This window comes from Myxocyprinus asiaticus, chromosome 17, assembly GCF_019703515.2.
Source record: "Myxocyprinus asiaticus isolate MX2 ecotype Aquarium Trade chromosome 17, UBuf_Myxa_2, whole genome shotgun sequence".
NCBI lineage: Eukaryota > Metazoa > Chordata > Actinopteri > Cypriniformes > Catostomidae > Myxocyprinus > Myxocyprinus asiaticus.
In genome coordinates, this window is record NC_059360.1 from 43,571,118 (window position 1) to 43,589,942 (window position 18,825).

The 18,825-nt window shown below is 36.4% G+C and overlaps 2 protein-coding genes across 4 annotated transcripts in view; both read right to left on the reverse strand.

The window, feature by feature from the left end:
• The window catches only part of LOC127455493 (protein transport protein Sec23A-like), a 33,086-nt gene extending 28,022 nt beyond the window's left edge, over positions 1-5,064 (reverse strand). The window contains exons 1-7 of one of the 3 annotated variants that reach the window (XM_051723443.1): positions 4,951-5,026; positions 4,301-4,320; positions 3,923-3,972; positions 3,556-3,791; positions 3,310-3,367; positions 492-578; positions 104-340 (exon numbers count right to left, since the gene is read on the reverse strand). In XM_051723443.1, the coding sequence (XP_051579403.1) occupies positions 104-340; positions 492-578; positions 3,310-3,367; positions 3,556-3,776 (603 nt within the window). In that variant the 5' untranslated portion in view covers positions 3,777-3,791; positions 3,923-3,972; positions 4,301-4,320; positions 4,951-5,026. Of the gene's footprint in view, positions 1-103; positions 341-491; positions 579-3,309; positions 3,368-3,555; positions 3,792-3,922; positions 3,973-4,300; positions 4,321-4,950 lie in introns of all 3 variants that reach the window. The other 2 variants (XM_051723441.1, XM_051723442.1) reach the window with 2 other exon arrangements.
• A 761-nt stretch (positions 5,065-5,825) lies between these two features.
• LOC127455494 (signal recognition particle 54 kDa protein) lies at positions 5,826-15,249 on the reverse strand. The gene is made up of 17 exons (XM_051723445.1): positions 15,169-15,249; positions 13,408-13,536; positions 13,139-13,240; positions 12,936-13,027; positions 12,741-12,825; positions 11,772-11,876; positions 11,573-11,639; positions 11,422-11,479; positions 11,157-11,307; positions 10,855-11,003; positions 10,664-10,764; positions 9,827-9,913; positions 9,624-9,697; positions 9,418-9,526; positions 7,501-7,671; positions 7,311-7,406; positions 5,826-6,514 (listed from the first exon to the last, which is right to left on the reverse strand). Exons 3-17 carry the CDS (start codon positions 13,214-13,216, stop codon positions 6,423-6,425), a joined length of 1,515 nt encoding a protein of 504 aa, XP_051579405.1. The 5' UTR covers positions 13,217-13,240; positions 13,408-13,536; positions 15,169-15,249; the 3' UTR covers positions 5,826-6,422.
• Positions 15,250-18,825: the final 3,576 nt, after the last annotated feature.

The window sequence follows — 18,825 nt, forward strand, 5'->3', positions numbered from 1 at the left end:
CTGTACTGAGATACCGACTGTTTCAACTGCACGCTTCAATCTTAAATGAGCTTCCGATCTTATCCCATGAGCCTAAAGGACCAAAAAATATTCCAAACTTCACCTGCAACTGCTTAGCGCTGAGATCTTTGGTGCCCCTAAAGACGTAGCTTTTAGAGATGCCTTCACAGCCCAGCTCATGAACCTGGACCATGCGTCCAAACGTAATGAGGCCGACCAGGGCAGTGGGAGGCAGCAGGCTCAGGGACATCTGAAGAGACTCCTTCAGGGCCTGTAGATCCTCATCTTCCACACACGTGTCCACCACATACAGGAAGTTCAAGGGCATCTGTGGACCACGCTACAGAGAAGACACAAGCACAAAATGACTTCAGACTTTCAAAACATCCTCCTCACTTCTATTCATATTTAGGATGGCATGACATTGCAACTCATTTATGGGGTTGTAGATATATATGGCATTGAAACGTTGCTTAAATGACAAGCTGTACCTGGACAACATATTCAATTGTGGAAAATTGTGGAAGCAGCTCAGCAGGCTGGTTCACCTCCGATATCCCAGCATAAGTTGGTGGAAACTATAATAGATATTTTTTGGAAAATACACATAATTAATTAGTGGTCGACCAATATGGATTTCTTAACTGTTGATGCCAATACCAATATTTAGAGAGCAAGGTGGCCGATGGCTGATATAATTACAATATAATCCGAACTATGATCTACACAACATCTATTTGACACTATAATTTCTCTAAATGTACTAAGAAATACTGTATCTGGCAATGTGTACTATCCATTGACAAGTCTGTTGGTAGATTTTGGAACTAAAATTAGATGCAATGACCACTTCTGTTAATCAGCCAACCACACATCTCAGAATGTCAAAATATTAGCAGATTAATCGTCCTGGACGATATATTGGTCTATCACTAAGGCTGGGTATTGATAAAGATTTCCTGATTCGATTCAATTCAATTCTGATTCACAAGCTCTCGATTTGAATCTGATCTTGATATCGATTCATTTGGGTACATTTTTGTTGCAATGTCCATTTTGCTTACTTATGAAAGACATTCTCTCTCAGCTAATGCTCTTAATTATAAAGAAACCTTCTATTCGAAAATATTAATTTAAAAAAAATTATAGGGGCCTGGGTAGCTCAGTGGTAAAAGACTGCTAGTTCGAATCCCAGGGCGTGCTGAGTGACTCCAGCCAGGTCTCCTAAGCAACCAAACTAGGCCCGGTTGCTAGGGAGGGTAGAGTCACATGGGGTAAACCCCTTGTGGTCGCTATAATGTGGTTCACTCTCGGTGGAGCACGTGGTGAGTTGAGCGTGGTTGCTGCGGTGGATGCCGTGAAGCCTCCACACGCGCTATGTCTCCGTGGCAACGCACTCAACAAGCCACGTGATAAGATGCGCAGGTTGATGGTCTCAGACGCGGAGGCAACTGGGATTCGTCCTCCGCCACCCGAACTGAGGCGAATCACAACACGACCACGAGGACTTAAAAGCACATTGGGAATTGGGCATTCCAAATTGGGAGAAAAAGGGGAAAAATCCCCCCTCCCAAAACAATAAATAAAAATAATAATAATTTTACTTTTAGCTTTTGAAAATGTTCAGATTCAGTCTATTCCATCAATTAATGTCTTGAAATTGCAAATCTAATGTTGCAAATATATATTTGTTACATTTGTATTGTTTACTTGCATAATTTGTACTATTTACATGTATTTGTAGAACACGTGTTTAATCGGTACTGTCTCTTTAATGCTACCAGCATCAGCCAGTGAGTGCATATAATGAAAGAGGATGCGCATAGTGCATGGATTAGAATTAAATGTTTATTCTTTTGTTGTTTTTAATCAACAACTGTCTATAAAGAACAGAAAGGACTTTAAATGTATTAAAAGAGACATTATTCAATGACATATGGATCCGTGGATCTCGTCTTTGTACACACAGAACGAGTTAAACCAAACTTTTACTCTCAAAACACAGTGAAAGGACCTATAATAACTTGCTAATAACTTCTCTACTATCTTAATCACTGGATCTGAACATTTAACAGCAGTGGTAAATGTGGGTCACACATGCAAGTGATTCACTTGCATTACAGAGGGTTGCCAGATAGAATGAAAGATTGATCTTTGGATTTAAGAATCGATATCAGATGCATTAGAAAATCTATATTTTTTTACCCAGCCCTACATATCACTATTACTAATTTACTGTGGTTGAGACATGCTCAAAATTACCAAATTAGCAAAGCAAATAAAAGCTGATAACACAACAGAACACAACAAAATGGAATAAAGCCACTACACAGTGGAAAAGTCACAGCACAAAGGAAATAAACCACAACACAACAATATTAAGCCACAGCACAGCAAAATTAACAGAAAATAATTCTTGTTTATGCACTGTATTTTAAGTCTTGTGGCAGTCTGATTCAATGCATGAGAGATCATGAGGCTGCTTGTCCCACCGCAAGTCACTACAAGAGTTCCCCAGAAAGAGCGTTGTACAGGGAACTGAGCATTTCCCCTGAGGCTATAGCCGGCATACAGCCCATTTTCATGGGAGCAGGACACATTATAAGAGCCGCCGTTGAGCAAGAATAGCTGCAGGTACTGTGACATCATTTTCGCATCATTACCAGGTACGGATTCGAGCAAAAGATGAAGCTATGTGCATTGGGCCTCATTCATGAAACACGAGCATAACGAATTTGTGTGTAAATCGTTCGTAAAAGCATTCTGACATAAATTTTCAGATTCATATTTTCTAAATGTTAGTTGGTATGAACGGACCACGTGTAAATCGTGTGCAAGTCATTCGAAGGCTTTTTGTTCTTTATGTCAAACGGCCATGACTAAATTTTGACAGAAGTGAAATTAAAAAAGTAATGAAAAAATGAACTACGAATTAAATGAGTGAAATTTATCTTAAAAATCCGAAATAAGAAAGCGGTTTGTCGTTTTCATTCGTGAATCCTGAGAGTTTTCGTGAAGGTCCATTTGACGTGCAAATTACTTAGAATTTACTCATAAATTTACACAAGTTTACTAAATGAGGCCCATTGAGTTCGGGTAGAAACCAAAGCAGGTATTGGCCAGAACACTTAAGGACAAATAAATACAGTGTTTTTATAACCATTTCTTTTCTGATAATTTTGTTGTGTTGTATCTTATTAGTTTCGTCAGTTTGTGGCTCATTTCCATTGTGTTTTCAGCCTTTATTTGCTTTGCAACCCGTACTAATTCCTTTAACAAATTTACACATTTAAAAATGGATAAACTTACCTGATTTCTCTGATAACAGAAGTTGCATGCCCAAAGTTTTGCTCTGTAATCCACTTGGCTAATTTTGTAGGGAGGGGTAAAGGAAAACACAGAAGTGTAAGAATATTAGGGCATCTCACACCTTGCATCCAGCCTCCATAATAAATGTCTTGCTTTGGTAATTAATGCAATGGGGAAAAATTAGATCCTCCATCTGTGAACTCATTTTGCTGTTGGAAACTGTTTGCCCAGGTTTAACAGACTTACCACAGAGGATTGAGAACAGCTCGGCACGTGGCCCGACTACACAGCACAGGCTCATACTGAATCGGGGGAAGATCCGGCCGCTCTTTTAGTGGGGTGAACAGCGAGGCCACTGGAACCACCATGCGTGTGGCTTCCAGACGACTGGATGGCCAAACGTTCCAGCTGAAACGGACACCATCCCTGTCCTCGTTCTGCTGGATGAACTCCTGGAAGGTCGCCATAGCACCCTCTGGGAACTGCGGGTTAGGAAAGGTTTGCAAAGAAGAGACAGAAATGTGTGCCGTGATGTATTCAGATAAGACTTGGAATCAGATCTGTGGAAAGGTATTACATAGAAAGGACTGTCCGATATGAATCATCTAATCACCTGCTTTACCCTTTGGACACTGGGCAAACTATAACCATGACATCAATAAGCTGTAATGATCAAAGATAAGATAAACAAAGTGAGCTGGTAAACAAAAAAACATTTTCGGGCATCACAGGTCTTTTCGAACACACCTACTATGCCCAAAAATGCTGTCTAAATAGGTAGCTCACTTGATATTTAAACATAACCTATGCCTCTACGTTGGCAGCTCTCTACGTTTCGAGGCACAACCTATAGGTTGTGACAATGATGCTTAAAATGCTGTCTAGGTAGTAATGTTACAAGGTTTTGAGTCACATCCTAGCCTATATTTCTTTCTCTCGTTTCTGATTGTGATCATGATGCCCCATAATGCTGTCTGAGTAGGTAGCTCACTTGTTCACTAGCCATTAGCCCTAAACAGAGAGGGAAAACATGCCACATGTGAAGAAGAGAAGAACACAAGAAAATGAAGGAAAACACAGTGACTATGAGCCATGCATGTAAAATATAGTCTCTTTGTAGGTAAATGACAACATTTATGGAAAATGAAAAAAATATGCAAATAACTTTCCTGATTGTTTTAACATTTTAAAACTCATAGCAAAAGAGTTAGGGCAGTTCCTCTCAAGGAAAGAGATACAATGCTAAGATTAGTTTAAATTTGGTTTATTCAAGTTTAGTTTGGTTGATTGAACTATATGGATCCAATGTTAGGCCACCTTCCAAAATTAGCAACAGAAAGCTAGTCCGATAGTTTAAGAGGTAAACAACCTTACATCAAAATAAAAGCAATGCAGATGCAACAGACCATTTATATACGTAAAATCTGACCAAACAGTTTACTAAACCCCTTCATCTGACCTGCTTGTTGATCTACACATGATGCTTCAAACACAGGCAGTGACTTCAAGCTAAATGCCCTTTAAAAATTCGTTTCCTTTAACCACAGTCCACTTAAAGTCTCCGAATCGCTCAAATTGATCGAATCATTACCGTAACATAAACAACTATCTATTTTTAGAGTAAGTTGTGTTTAAACGTACCCGAAGTCTTGATTTGGTGTCTTCTCAGAGACTCTCAGTCAGTGACAGCGCGCACACACCTCGCGCGCGCTCCCGAGCTGATGACGTAGCAGCGCAACATGGAGTCAGTGCCACGTCAAGAGCCCAAAACTCATTTCATCGAATGTTGAGTTTTACTATGCAACTTATTTTTGTGTGATAGTATTCTTGAGTTTAGAATTTTTAAGTATGACAAATATTTATAAATTATTTATATCGGGAAAAATTGCGATTTCTTTTCTTGGGATTAATTTATTATATTGTATTAATAAAATATTCGTTTAATTAATGACATTCATTAATGATTTATACATACTTTATTTTTAAATTAATATAATTTATTGAAGTATTAATATAGTAACATATGTCATATATTTGCACATTTGTTTATTGTATGTTTTATGATGCACTATTTTGTGTAAATGCAGTTTTTGCATGATTTAAGAACAAACTTAAATTGTGAAAAATTTAATTTACACTCGATATTTGCTTAACTATAATGTAATGATTTATTTAACTCACCACATGGAATTCATTTATTACATTTTATTAATAAGATATTAATTTTATTAATGATTTATACATAATGACTTATTTAACTCACTGATTTGTTGGAGCAATCATGTTTAACCAGTGATACTACACAAAGATTACTATTGACTTAAGCACCAACTAATCTCTTTGCAAATTTGCAAAATCAAACTACAAAAACACCTATAAGGTGTCACCCTACAAAGTATGGCTTACAAACACATTTAATGCACAGTGTATGTGGGCTTTATAAGCATAAAGGAAATTTTGATGACATTCTTTAAAGTCAAATCTGGGGTGATAATAAAATACAAGTGTTATTAAAATGTTGGCATATACATTTTATTATAACATTGACAAAATATTGCCACACACTACTTTGCAACTACTGTATTTATCTTGGATACAAAGCCAGCGCATTGGCAAACGAAAAATAAATCAAAAACAGACAATTATACAATAATAACGATTTCTAAATATGAAGATCTTATGCTATTAAGATCATCATAATTATTGTAAAATCATTCAATCTTTATTCTTTATCCTTTATATCTTTATTCCAATCTTTATTTCCAGTTTAGAAATGGTGAAAGTGGTCAGTTGCCAATGTACCTGGCAATACAGGGAAGTACTCCGATGTCAATGTGTATAGTTGCCAAGCAGAACACTCTCTGACATCACAAGACGTTTTAAACATCGCATTGATCTCAGGAAGCAAATTTCGCCTTACAGTCCCCATTGTAAATTCTGCTTCAGAAACACTGGGCTTTACATGTAAATGAGCCTTTAATGTTTTACACCTTTTAAAGAATTAAATTACTTCGTATGTGACAAGACATATTAATCAAACCATTTTCAAACGCCCAGGTTTTGTTTACTAAAACCATCAGATTGTTTTGTGTCCTGTTTGCAGACTCAGAGGTTTACATGTTGTTAAATCCCATCATTCCTTTCATGTTGCCAGCAGCTCCCTGCTGAAACTGTCTCATCATGGACTGAAGTCCGGCCATGCCACCTTTCAAGAAACAAGGATAGGTATTTAAGCACAACTTTAACAACCGCAATCCATATTGAATAGCTCTAACATATCTAGGCAGAACTTCCTAATCAAAAATCTAGAATATAGTTCTATTCTTTCCATTCAGGTAATTCTATGTACTTCATGATCTTAAAGGTGCTGCAAGCATTTTTTTTAAGGAATGGCACACATATATAGGAAAAAGGATGCTAAAAGCATGTTATGTTTAAAGGATTAATTCACCCAAAAAGTATAATTCTCTCATGATTTACTCACCTTTAAACCAACCCAGATGTGTCTTTCCTTCTTCAGCAGAACCGAAATGAAGATTTTATAAGCACATTTCAGCTCTGAAGGTCCATACAATGCAAGTGATTGCTTCAGAAGACATTGATTAAACCACTAGAGTCTGGCGGATTATGTTTATGCTGACTTTATCTCCTTTTTGGAGCTTTTGGAGTTCTGGTCACCATTCACTTCCATTGTATGGACCTACAGAGCTGACATATCCTTCTAAAATCTTAACTTGTGCTCAGCAGAAGAAAGTCAAACACATCTGGGATGGCATGAGAATGAGTCAAAAATGAGTATTTATTTTTGGGTGAACTCCCTTTAATGCCATATTCAGCTTCAAAAGCAGTTGTCAGTTGTTATTTTGTCATGTGAGAATATAATTTTGCTACTTTTGCAATCAATACCTATCCCCATCTTTTATTAAGGTAAATCAGTCACTAATGTCCAATATCTACTAAAAGCTAAACCATGTTAGCTAGAGTGTAAGAGGAGCATATACCCATGTGGTGAAGCACTCTGGGATCCATCATTTTAGCCATCTGCTGGTTCAATTTCGCCATCTGTGATGGGTTGACATTCTTGGACATGTCCCCTCCTTCAAAACAATCACCACATCATGAGTCACCCATTTTAAATGTGTCATGAAACTGAAACAATTTGAAAGCATCATCTTCATTGAAAAACCCAACCTTTAAACAAGCCTTTAATGCCTCCCATCTTCTTGACCATCTGGGCAAACTTTGTGTACTGGGTGAGTAACTCCTGTACATCTCTAGTAGCCACTCCGGATCCACGGGCCACTCGCTGGATGCGGTTAGGTTGCTTACTGAAGAGCTTAGCACCATCTTTGTTGTCGAGTTCTGTGATGAGAAAACACAATAACTTAACTGAAACTAACATTTAAAATAATAAAAAAGGAATTTAGAAAAACTTAATTATGAAATTTGCAACTACAGTTGAATTCAGAATTTTACATACACCTTAGCCAAATACATTTAAACTCAGTTTTTCACAATTCCTGACATTTAATCATAGAAAACTTTCCCTTTCTTAGGTCAGTTAGGATCACTACTTTATTTTAAGAATGTGAAATGTCAGAATAATAGTAGAGAGAATTATTTATTTCAGCTTTTATTTCTTTCATCACATTCCCAGTGGGTCAGAAGTTTACATACACTTTGTTAGTATTTGGTAGCATTGCCTTTAAATTGTTTAACTTGGGTCAAACCTTTTGGGTAGCCTTCCACAAGCTTCTCACAATAAGTTGCTGGAATTTTGGCCCATTCCTCCAGACAGAACTGCTGTAACTGAGTCAGGTCTGAAGGCCTCCTTGCTCGCACATGCTTTTTCAGTTGTGCCCACAAATTTTCTATTGGATTGAGGTCAAGGCTTTGTGATGGCCACTCTAGTACCTTGACTTTGTTGTCCTTAAGCCACTTTGCCACAACTTTGGAGGTATGCTTGGAGTCATTGTCCATTTAGAAGACCCATTTGCAACCGAGCTTTAACTTCCTTGCTTATGTCTTGAGATATTGCTTCAACATAGCCACATAATTTTCCTTCCTCATGATGCCATCTATTTTGTGAAGTGCACTAGTCCCTCCTGCAGCAAAGCACCCCCACAACATGATGCTGCCACCCCCATGCTTCACGGTTGGGATGGTGTTCTTCGGCTTGCAAGCCTCAACCTTTTTCCTCCAAACATAACGATGGTCATAATGGCCAAACAGTTACATTTTTGTTTCATTAGACCTGAGGAAATTTATCCAAAAAGTAAGATCTTTGTCCCCATGTGCACATGCAAACTGTAGTCTGGCTTTTTTATGGTGGTTTTGGAGCAGTGGATTCTTCCTTGCTGAGCAGCCTTTCAGGTTATGTCAATATAGGACTCATTTTACTGTGGATATAGATACTTGTCTACCTGTTTCCTCAAGCATCTTCACAAGGTCCTTTGCTGTTGTTCTGGGATTGATTTTCACTTTTCGCACCAAACTACGTTCATCTCTAGGAGACAGAATGCGTCTCCTTCCTGAGTGGTATGATGGCTGCGTGGTCCCATGGTGTACATACTTGCATACAATTGTTTGTACAGATTTACTTGGTACCTTCAGGCACTTGGAAATTGCTCCCAAGGATGAACCAGACTTGTAGAGGTCCACAATTTGTTTTCTGAGGTCTTGACTGATTTCTTTAGATTTTTGCATGATGTCAAGTAAAGAGGCACTGAGTTTGAAGGTAGGCCTTAAAATACATCCACAGGTACACCTCCAATTCAATAAACCTCCTATCAGAACCTAATTGGCTAATTGTCTAAAGGCTTGACATCATTTTATGGAATTTTCCAAGCTGCTTAAAGTTACAGTTAACTTATTGTATGTAAATTCTGACTGACTGGAATTGTGATATAGTCAATTAAAAGTGAAACAATCTGTCTGTAAACAATTGTTGGAAAAATTACTCATGTCATGCACAAAGTAGATGTCCTAAACAACTTGATTTGCTAATATTAAATCTGTGGAGTGGTTAAAAAATGAGTTTTAATGACTTCAGCCTAAGGTTATGTAAACTTCTGACTTCAACTGTATCAGGAGGAAAACGACACATACCCTGGTCATTCATACTATCCATTATTGTCATGAGTTTCTTTAGTCTGGCCATAGACTCCTGCTCATTGCCTTTGCTCATGAAATCTGTTCCAAAGCCTGGGATCATGCCCTGAAATCATACAAAGAAAAACAGATATAAACTATGTGAAAAGAACAACCCTGTCGATTATCATAAATGGGTATCTTTTCAGCCAAGTTTGCTTTACCATGATCTGACCAAAAGGTCCCATCTTCATGATGTTTTGAAACTGTTCATACATATCTCTGAGTGTGAACTGACCTAAGAGAAATAATTAAAAGGTACTGACAATTATCCTAGTTTATATATTGCCATTTCTTTAAGAAGAATACTGCATTAGGAACCACACATAAAGATGCAAATATAATGTTTATAGGAAAAATGTCTCACCATGTTTGAGCTTGTCAATTAGCTCCTCATTATCATCAAGTTTTAATTCGTTCACTTTGTCAATCAATCCCTCAATGTCGCCCATGCCTAGATGAAGAAAATTTATTCTTAAAAGTTTAGCAACATAGCCATGTTTATGGTTTCTTTTTACATAAACACTGACTGAGCACTTTATTAAGAACACCTGTACTCCTACTTATTCAAGTGATTACCTAATCAGCCAATCATGTGGAAGCAGTGCAATGCATAAAATCAAGCAGATACTGGTCAGGAGCTTCAGTTAATGTTCACATCAATTCACATCAGAATGGGGAAAAAATGTGATCTCAGTGATATCGACTATGCCAGACGGGCTGGTTTGAGTATTTCTGTAACTGAGTGGCAGTTTAGCGGACAGAAACGCATTGTTGATGAGAGAGGTCAAGGGAGAATGGCCAGACTGGTTCGAGCTGACAGAAAGGCTACGGTAACTCAGATAACCACTCTGTACAATTTTAGTGAGCAGAATAGCATCTCAGAATGCACAACACGTCGAACCTTGAGGCAGATGGGCTACAACAACATAGTGTTCCTAATAAAGTGCTCAGTGAGTGTAAATGACAAAAATATTCAAATGACTGGTATCATAAAATCATATTGAGAAATTATGCTTGTAATTTATAATAATATTAATGTTTTGCGCAACAATGTAAATTTGTATAGTTCCCCTGTAACAGTTCCAACATCCAACTATCAATTAACCCGGCATGGACTGCCAAAAGCTATTTTGTCATTAAATGTTTGTGTTTAAAGCTTACATCTGAAGGCTTTAAATAAACAGCAGCTGTGCATCCTTACCGAGCAGTTTGCTTATGAAGGGCTGAGTCTTGAAAGGTTCAAAGTCATCAATGTGTTCACCAGTACCGATAAAAATTATGGGACTCTTTGTGGCAGCCACACTGTAAACATAATACTCATGTTAACTGCTGCATTTAATAAGCAATTAATTTATTATTATTATTTTACTAAAAAGGGTTGTGTGTACTTACGCGCTGAGTGCTCCACCGCCCTTGGCATGGCCGTCCAGTTTGGTGACAATAACAGAAGCCACATCTACCTTGTCCTTAAAGGCCTTTGCCTGAGCCTCACAAGCCTGACCGATGGAAGCATCCATCACGTACACTATGTTGTCTGGTTGCTGTGGAAACAATTAATAATGGCCATCAACCATCAAGAGCAAATCAAATCTTTCAATTCCAGAGGGAAGAATTCTTTAACATAGTACTTTCTTTCTACTATCCCGATTCCTCCTTGACTGCTACTATTCAAATGCAGGAAATCATTCACTTACCACAGCATTTGACACCTGAAGCATTTCTTCAAAGAGTGAGTCTTCCTGTTTATGTCTACCACTAGTGTCAACTATGATTATTTCAAAGTTATCCGACTTGAATTTTTCCACACCCTCTGCAGCGATGATCACTGGATCCATTTCTGTGTAACTATTAATTCACACAAGCAAACATAGATCAATGTTTAGGTTTGCTGAGCAGGACAAATGCAACAGTAACAGTGGGGTCTGGGGAAAAACTATAGTGTTTTAATTATTTTATTACCTCCCATAAAAGGGTATTCTGGCTTTTGTTGCATTTTGCTTGAGTTGGTCAAAGGCACCTTTAAAAACAAACAAACCATTTTATTTTCCTTCTGGAGAACAGAGTATTACTCTAGTCTAATACAAGTACATAACGAAACAGTCAGGATTACCTGCTCTGAATGTGTCTGCACAAATCAAACATGTTTTCCATCCTTTTCTCTGGTAGTAGAATGCCAACTAAAGTGACAAAGAGAAATGTCTCAATTTCAACCTAAATATTTCAATACTTTTAAAGCTTCCAACTCGTTTGATTAGCTGTACAATGTAAAAGGCGTACAGTCTCTGTGCATATCCCCAAGATCTGCTCACCTTAGAACATGTTGTGGTTTTCCCACTGCCCTGAAGTCCAACAAACATGATAACGTTGTTCTTGCCTTTTGTGGGAGTCCAGGCTTTCACTCCAGGATCCACCAGCTAAAATAAAAGCACTCATCTTTATCTTCTAGAGTAAATTAAAAAATCATTGGACTGTCAAACTTGTAACATCCAACAAAAGTCTATTAAAAAGTAAAGGAATAGTTCTATCATCATTTACTCACCCTCATGCCATCCCAGATGTGTATGACTTAATTTCTTATGAACACGAGGATTTTTTGAAGAATATCTCAGCTCTCTAGGTCCATACAATGCAAGTGAATGTTGACAAAAATGTTGAAGCTCCAAAAAATAAACACAAAGGCAGCATAAAAGTAATCCATAAGACTCCAGTGGTTAGATCCATGTCGTCTTAAGTGATCTAATCAATTTTGTGTCAAAACAGACCAAAATATAACTCATTTTTCACTGTACATCTTGCCATTGCAGTCTCTTCGCAAGATCATGATTTCAAGCTCGATTACAATTCCTAGTTCTGCACAGAGCTCTGGATGGCGCTAGGAGGTGTAATCGAGCCTGAAATAATGATCGCCAAGGAGACTGCTGATGTCAAGATTTACAGTGAAAATGGATATATATTTTTGGTCTGTTCTCATTCAAAACCGATTGAATTCGCTTAAGACTACATGGATAAAACTCTGGAGTCTTACGGATTACTTTTATGGTCACCATTTACTTGCATTGTATGGACCTACAGAGTTGAGACATTTTTCTAAAAATCTTCATTTGTGTTCTGCAGAAGAAAGAAAGTCATACACATCTGGGATGGCATGAGGGTGAATAAATGATGAGAACATTTTAATTATTGGGTGAAATATTTCTTTAATTATATGCATTAATTTTAAATGCTTAAAAGGTTACTATGTTTTAACAGAAAGACATGAATAGTAAAACATTATTTACCTTGACAAGCTCTTTGAAAACTGAATGCTGGATCATTCTTCTCTTGTTAAGCCCCGAGGCCATCTCCTCCAGGTCAATTGCTGCCCTGAGTTTATAGAGTGGTTATAAAGATAATAGAGAGGTTATAGAGAGAAAAGCACATATACTGATTGTTGAGGTATTTACCATAAAATGACAAAAACTTGTGGTACTTACTTGACATTCTCTCTAAGCTGCTTTACCAACTTGATATTTACATCAGCTTCCAGCAGGGCAGCACAGACCTCTTTAAGCATAGCATTTAATACCTGTGGAAGATTGCAAATACATCAACATGTGAACATTTTTATAATAGCCCATAATCATTTTGGAAAGTTCAATAAGCCCAAATAGTCAGGATGGAATAATTTTCATCATACCTCCTCGTTGATGATAGTGGCATTGCTGAGAGACCTCAAAGCGGAGGTTATTTTCCTCCCCAGATCAGCTAAAACCATTTTTGCGATTAAAGAGCAGTCAACCTGCAACAGGGAGTTATGGTTACATCAAGTTACAAAGGTTTAAAAAAGGCAGACACAGTTCTAATAGATCACCAGCTCCCAGTAGCAAAGGCATCTACTAGGACTTTGTTGATGACATTTAAAAAGGGTTTCTGAAAGCGTGTTTGATATACTGTATCTTTCCTTACTTGTTAGGCTCGATGAATCAGGCTTATCCAATGTTGTGGGGTTTCCCCCAAAAAAACCCTCTTCCAATTACTGCTCGCTGTGAACTACAAGACTTCAGTGGAACCAGCCCAATGATATTTGAAACACTTCTAAAAACAGATGTGGAAAAAACATTATTTATATTTTACCCTTGTGCGTCAATAAAAAATAAAAAAAGTTACTCAGAGGTTCTTAGAGGACAAAAATGTCCACGTCAAAAAACTGCCATAATAATATTATATATTAATGTTATTTTCCACTTTCAATGAGTTAATTTTAACCAACATCAGTCCTGATCATAACTACCAAATATTCATTAATTTACAGAATTTTAACCATTTAGATGCCAGTTTGTTTATATAATGCCACTGTTTTTTTCTTTTATAAAATAAATAAATAAATAAATAAACACACAAATTCATTATTTTTCATATACTAAATGCTAAGGAGAAATGTGTTTTTTTTTTTTTTGTTTTTTTTTTTTGGTTTTTTGGATTATCATGGATTTGGATTTTTATTTGGGACAAGTCAATGATTAGCAATAACAATGATTTTGATGCATTATTATTTTTTGTGCAGTGTCAGATAAAAAAAAAATTAAAAAGAACTCACTCTGTACCTTAGAGGACAAAAATGTCCGCATCAAAAAACTGCCATAAAAATATTATATATTAATATAATTTTCCACTTTCACTGACTTAGATTTTTCTTAACCAACATCAGTCCTGATCATAACTACCAAATATTCATTCATTTTCAGGATTTTAACCCTTCAAATGCCAGTTTGTTTACATAATGCCACTGTTGTTGTTTTTTTTTTACACACACACACACACACACACACACATTTCTCAAAACACACATACAAAAACACACTCTGACATCCATACCAACACACCCACACAATTTTAGCTGCATCATTTATTCCATTGGCCTGCAGTGCTCTATAATACAGCAAACAGAAAATAGGAAAAAAGCATGTATTTGCTCCATAGGCTAAACATGAGGAAAATGGCACCATCTGGTAAAAACTATTACAATTTATTCTGAAGCCAGGGCTCCGGAATGAAAGCGTAATATCATAGAATTCATGATTTTATGCTTTAATGGCATTGGGATCAAATATTGCAGTTTTAATGGGTTTCAATGGGGACATTTTTGTCCTGAAGGTCCTGAGTGTAACTATTTTGTGTACACAGTGTATTATAGATGTATTATAGGAACTGAGGTTGAAATATCAAAATTCCCCAAAAATACACACCTTTGGCAAAATGTATGCCATTGGCATTAACAGCCAAAATGATCGGAAAAACAAAAATGAAAAAGACAAAAATGTCCCGAAAGTCGCACAAGGGTTAATTACACTTTAGGTTTAGGGTATTTAATGGACACTGATCGTACGAGCCATGACAGTCTGGTTACATATGGATCATTTTGAGCCACGGGTCGAATAGAGAAAACTGATCAGTATGAAAATACAAATGTTGGTACAGTCAGTCGTTATGATAACATCATTGTTACGTTTATTTGTTTAAATGCTGATTTTCTCTGTTAAAGCTCTATGATGGAATAAGGGCTTCTAACTTAACAGGCCAACCAGGCTTTTAAAACCATGTTTACGAGGCCGGTAAAACTAACGACAGTTTTTTTTCTCTAGATAAAGGCAAACCGACGACGATTCAAAATGTTTAATATGCGAATAATTAAAATAAATAGATCTTTCTCGATTAAATAAGACTTACCTTTAACTCGCAGCAGCTGTTTTGCTGAGTGGAAAAGCGACTACAAACGTCATCTAACCTCCAACTTCCCGTGACGTCTTTCTACTTCCGGGTTAAGAACTTAGCATACGCTTTATTGTAAATACAAATTGTTAGCCAACAATTTATATTTATTTTCACTTACTGTTCTTTAGATTTGAGCGCAATATAAACATATAAATATACTATATATTTATAAATTCTTTATATTAGAGATGTTGCTCATGAGGCGCATGCAGGGGTGTGCATTCCGGGGGGGTGGGGGTTTACAACCCCCATATATTAATACCATGATTAATGGAAACATATAAATGCTTTACGCTGCATTGCAATGGTGCATGCAAATGTTAAGGTGGCACAGCAATCGAGCTGTTCAGCCGTGACGTCATTTTGTAGGCGAACCCGGAAGTCTAATTCGCCAAGGGTTCCCTCGGGTTGGGTTTTTATAATGGGGTTTTTGAACTTATGTGTAAAATAAGGTCTGTGGTAAACATTACTTTGCAATACGTGGACATTTTGTCCTATAACATAAATTGCACACTTTCATACCTCAAACGTGAATTTTGAAGCACGTGCGTTTAAAAAAAATTATATATGTAATTCAATACGGCATCAAAATTCACATTTGAGGTATGAAAGTGTGTATTTTATGTTGTAGAACAAAACATCCACATATCGTCAAGTAATGTTTGCCACAGACCTTATTTTACTCATAAATAAAAAATAATAATAATAATACAAAAGAAAACATTATAAAAGCCCATAGGAAAATCCCGAGGGAACTCGTGGTGAATTCTCTTCTGGGTTTTTGGACTACAAGCTGAACAGCTCTATCCACCTTTTTCCTGAACACGGAAGTGTTCCACAATTCGGCTGTTTTCAATTTTCATTCTCCAGTGTTTTCACTCGCATCTGCATATATTCTAAGTGGGTAATGTAATGTTTAAGGTATTACATTTGTAAAAATTGTCAAAAAACAGATTCTCAGGGGTGTAAAAAGTACTCTATAAATTATTTACTCTATAAAGTAAATTATGCTTAAGTGAAAGTATAGATACTGAGTGAAAATTTTACTCAAAATTCCAAGTATCTAGCCAAAAATACCTGAAAGTAAAAAAGTATTCACATTAAACTGTACTTAAGTGTTAAAAAATTAAAAGTAACTTTTATCCTAGCTAGAATTAAATCGAGAGGAGATTGTGGGAGAGAGGATGCTGTTAAATTCGATTGGTTTGTTAAGTCACCTTTTTACTGTCTTTGACGACTGTCATATTTCTCCCCTAGTAGCATTCGAAACCTGGTCATAAAATCATCTTACAATAACTACATTTTAGCAAAATTATTTTTATGTAGCCTGTTGTACGCAACGTGGCAATTTCCTGGTGGAATGAATACAGAGGCAAATAAACAACAATTACTTTTATCCCCTTACTTTTTAAATCACGAGTAAAACAGCAGATTATCAGTTCATAAACACTTACTTTCACCCTGTTCCTCACACAATGCTACAGTATCTTATGGCATATAAACACTTTTACTATAGATTTTATTGATTATTCACTGACAGCCAAAAGTCTGGAATAATGTACAGATTTTGCTGTTTCGGAAGGAAATTGGTACTTTAATTCACTAAAGTGGCATTCAGCTGATCACAAAGTATAGTCAGGACATTACTGGTGTAAAAAACAGCACCATCACTATTTGAAAAAGTCAATTTTGATCAAATCTAGACAGGCCCCATTTCCAGCAGCCATCACTCTAACACCTTATCCTTGAGTAATCATGCTAAATTGCTCATTTGGTACTAGAAAATCACTTGCCATTATATCAAACACAGATGAAAGCTATTTGGTTCGTTAAATGAAGCTTAACATTGTCTTTGTGTTTGTTTTTGAGTTGCCACAGTATGCAATAGACTGGTGTGTCTTAAGGTCAATATTTGGTCAAAAATGGCAAAAATGAAACAGCTTTCTCTAGAAACTCATCAGTCAGTCATTGTTTTGAGGAATGAAGGATATACAATGCTCGAATTTGCCAAAAAACTGAAGATTTCATACAAAGGTGTACACTACAGTCTTCAAAGACAAAGGACAACTGGCTCTAACAAGGACAGAAAGAGATGTGGAAGGCCCAGATACAACAAAACTAGTGGCAGGTAGCATGGGGTGAAATGTCACCTGAGTATCTGCACAAACTGACAGCTAGAATGCCAAGGAAAATCAAAGCTGTCAGGTGGTAGTAGGGTGGTCACATACGGTCTAGTCGTACAAATATTTCAACGTATCCGAAGCTCAAATCAGATCCGAAATTCCTCCTCTGCAGATGGTCGGAACTCCACACAACCATTGTGAGACACTGCATTTGAAATGACTAACCACTGGTCTGTCATCTGTCATTTATCGGATGCAGTGAAAAGGCAGCTTCAGTCCAGTAAGAAGAAAGAAAATGATTTTTTTTCTTTGGAAATGTAATTAAATAAAAGTACAAGTATTCCATTTAAATTGCACTTGAGTAAATTACAAATTGCAAAAAAATAATACTTCAGTATTTTTACTAAATTATTTTACAACCCTGCCGATTCTTCACAGAATACAGATTACAGTTTTTTTATAGACAGTGCCTCACCTGAGATGGTCCGAGGTTAGTTACGTTGATATCATCAGGGGCATAGTTTCCAGGGGGGATGGAATCTACCCCGCCCCCGAATCTACACCCCTGATGATATCAATGTAACAAACCTTGTACCATATAATCAGATAATTATAACAAGCAAGTACAACCCTATATACAACCTAAAGAAGCTTCTGTCTTCAGTATAAGCTCTATATTGAGCTTGAACTCATGTCTATGAGAGAGTCATTGGAATGATGGCATTAGACAAATGCATCAAATCTTTTTTTATTTATTTTTTATTTATGCTAATATTAAATGAAGCCTGGCATTATCTTTAATTGTTTTATGATGGCAATATAACTCTATAACTTTATTAATTCTATAATTATTGTTGAATATTCTATATTTCATGTTGAATACTTATTAAAATACAAAATAAATTATCTTTGTGTGTTTTTTCTGATTTGTTCATTCTAAATATGTGCCTTAATTGTGTATTATAGATTATTCTCAAAAATCTCAAATCTTATCCACCTAGTATAAATAATTAGACAAACTAATTGATGTGTGATACAATTTTATTTTTCACGATCGAAATATGAGTATATACTGTAACTGTACCATTTGTGTACAATTTTTTGAAGTGGTACAAACTAAAACTTCTGAAAAAGAAAAAAATAACATGAACTCATGCCATATCAGTGCTGCTGTCATGTCATGTGAACTGCCTACCTGTGTTCATCGGATCTGCTTCTACAGGACATGAATTAAAATTAAAGACTTATCTATTTTCCCTAGCTTATAATAAACCTTTGATTTGTATTGTGTTTGTGTGTACATTGTCTTATTGCTGATTTTAATGTCTTATTGTCAAATTCTCTTTGTATTCTTTTTGAATATGTGGTTGTACAGTACATTGTTCAACTTTTGTGCTTTCTAAATAAATTCAACATTGAAATTGACATATTTTTGTATGATTTTAATATAAGCCCCTGAGAATTGCTATGCAGAGATATCATAGCAGGG

Bases quoted from the DNA above. Each gene is read 5' to 3' on its own strand.
- LOC127455494 (XM_051723445.1), bottom strand. From the start codon at position 13,216: ATGGTTTTAGCTGATCTGGGGAGGAAAATAACCTCCGCTTTGAGGTCT. The intron at 13,028-13,138 runs GTATGATGAAAA...AATCTTCCACAG, and splicing joins CCACTATCATCAACGAGGAG to GTATTAAATGCTATGCTTAA. The intron at 11,004-11,156 runs GTAAGTGAATGA...TTGTTTCCACAG, and splicing joins TTCAGGTGTCAAATGCTGTG to CAACCAGACAACATAGTGTA.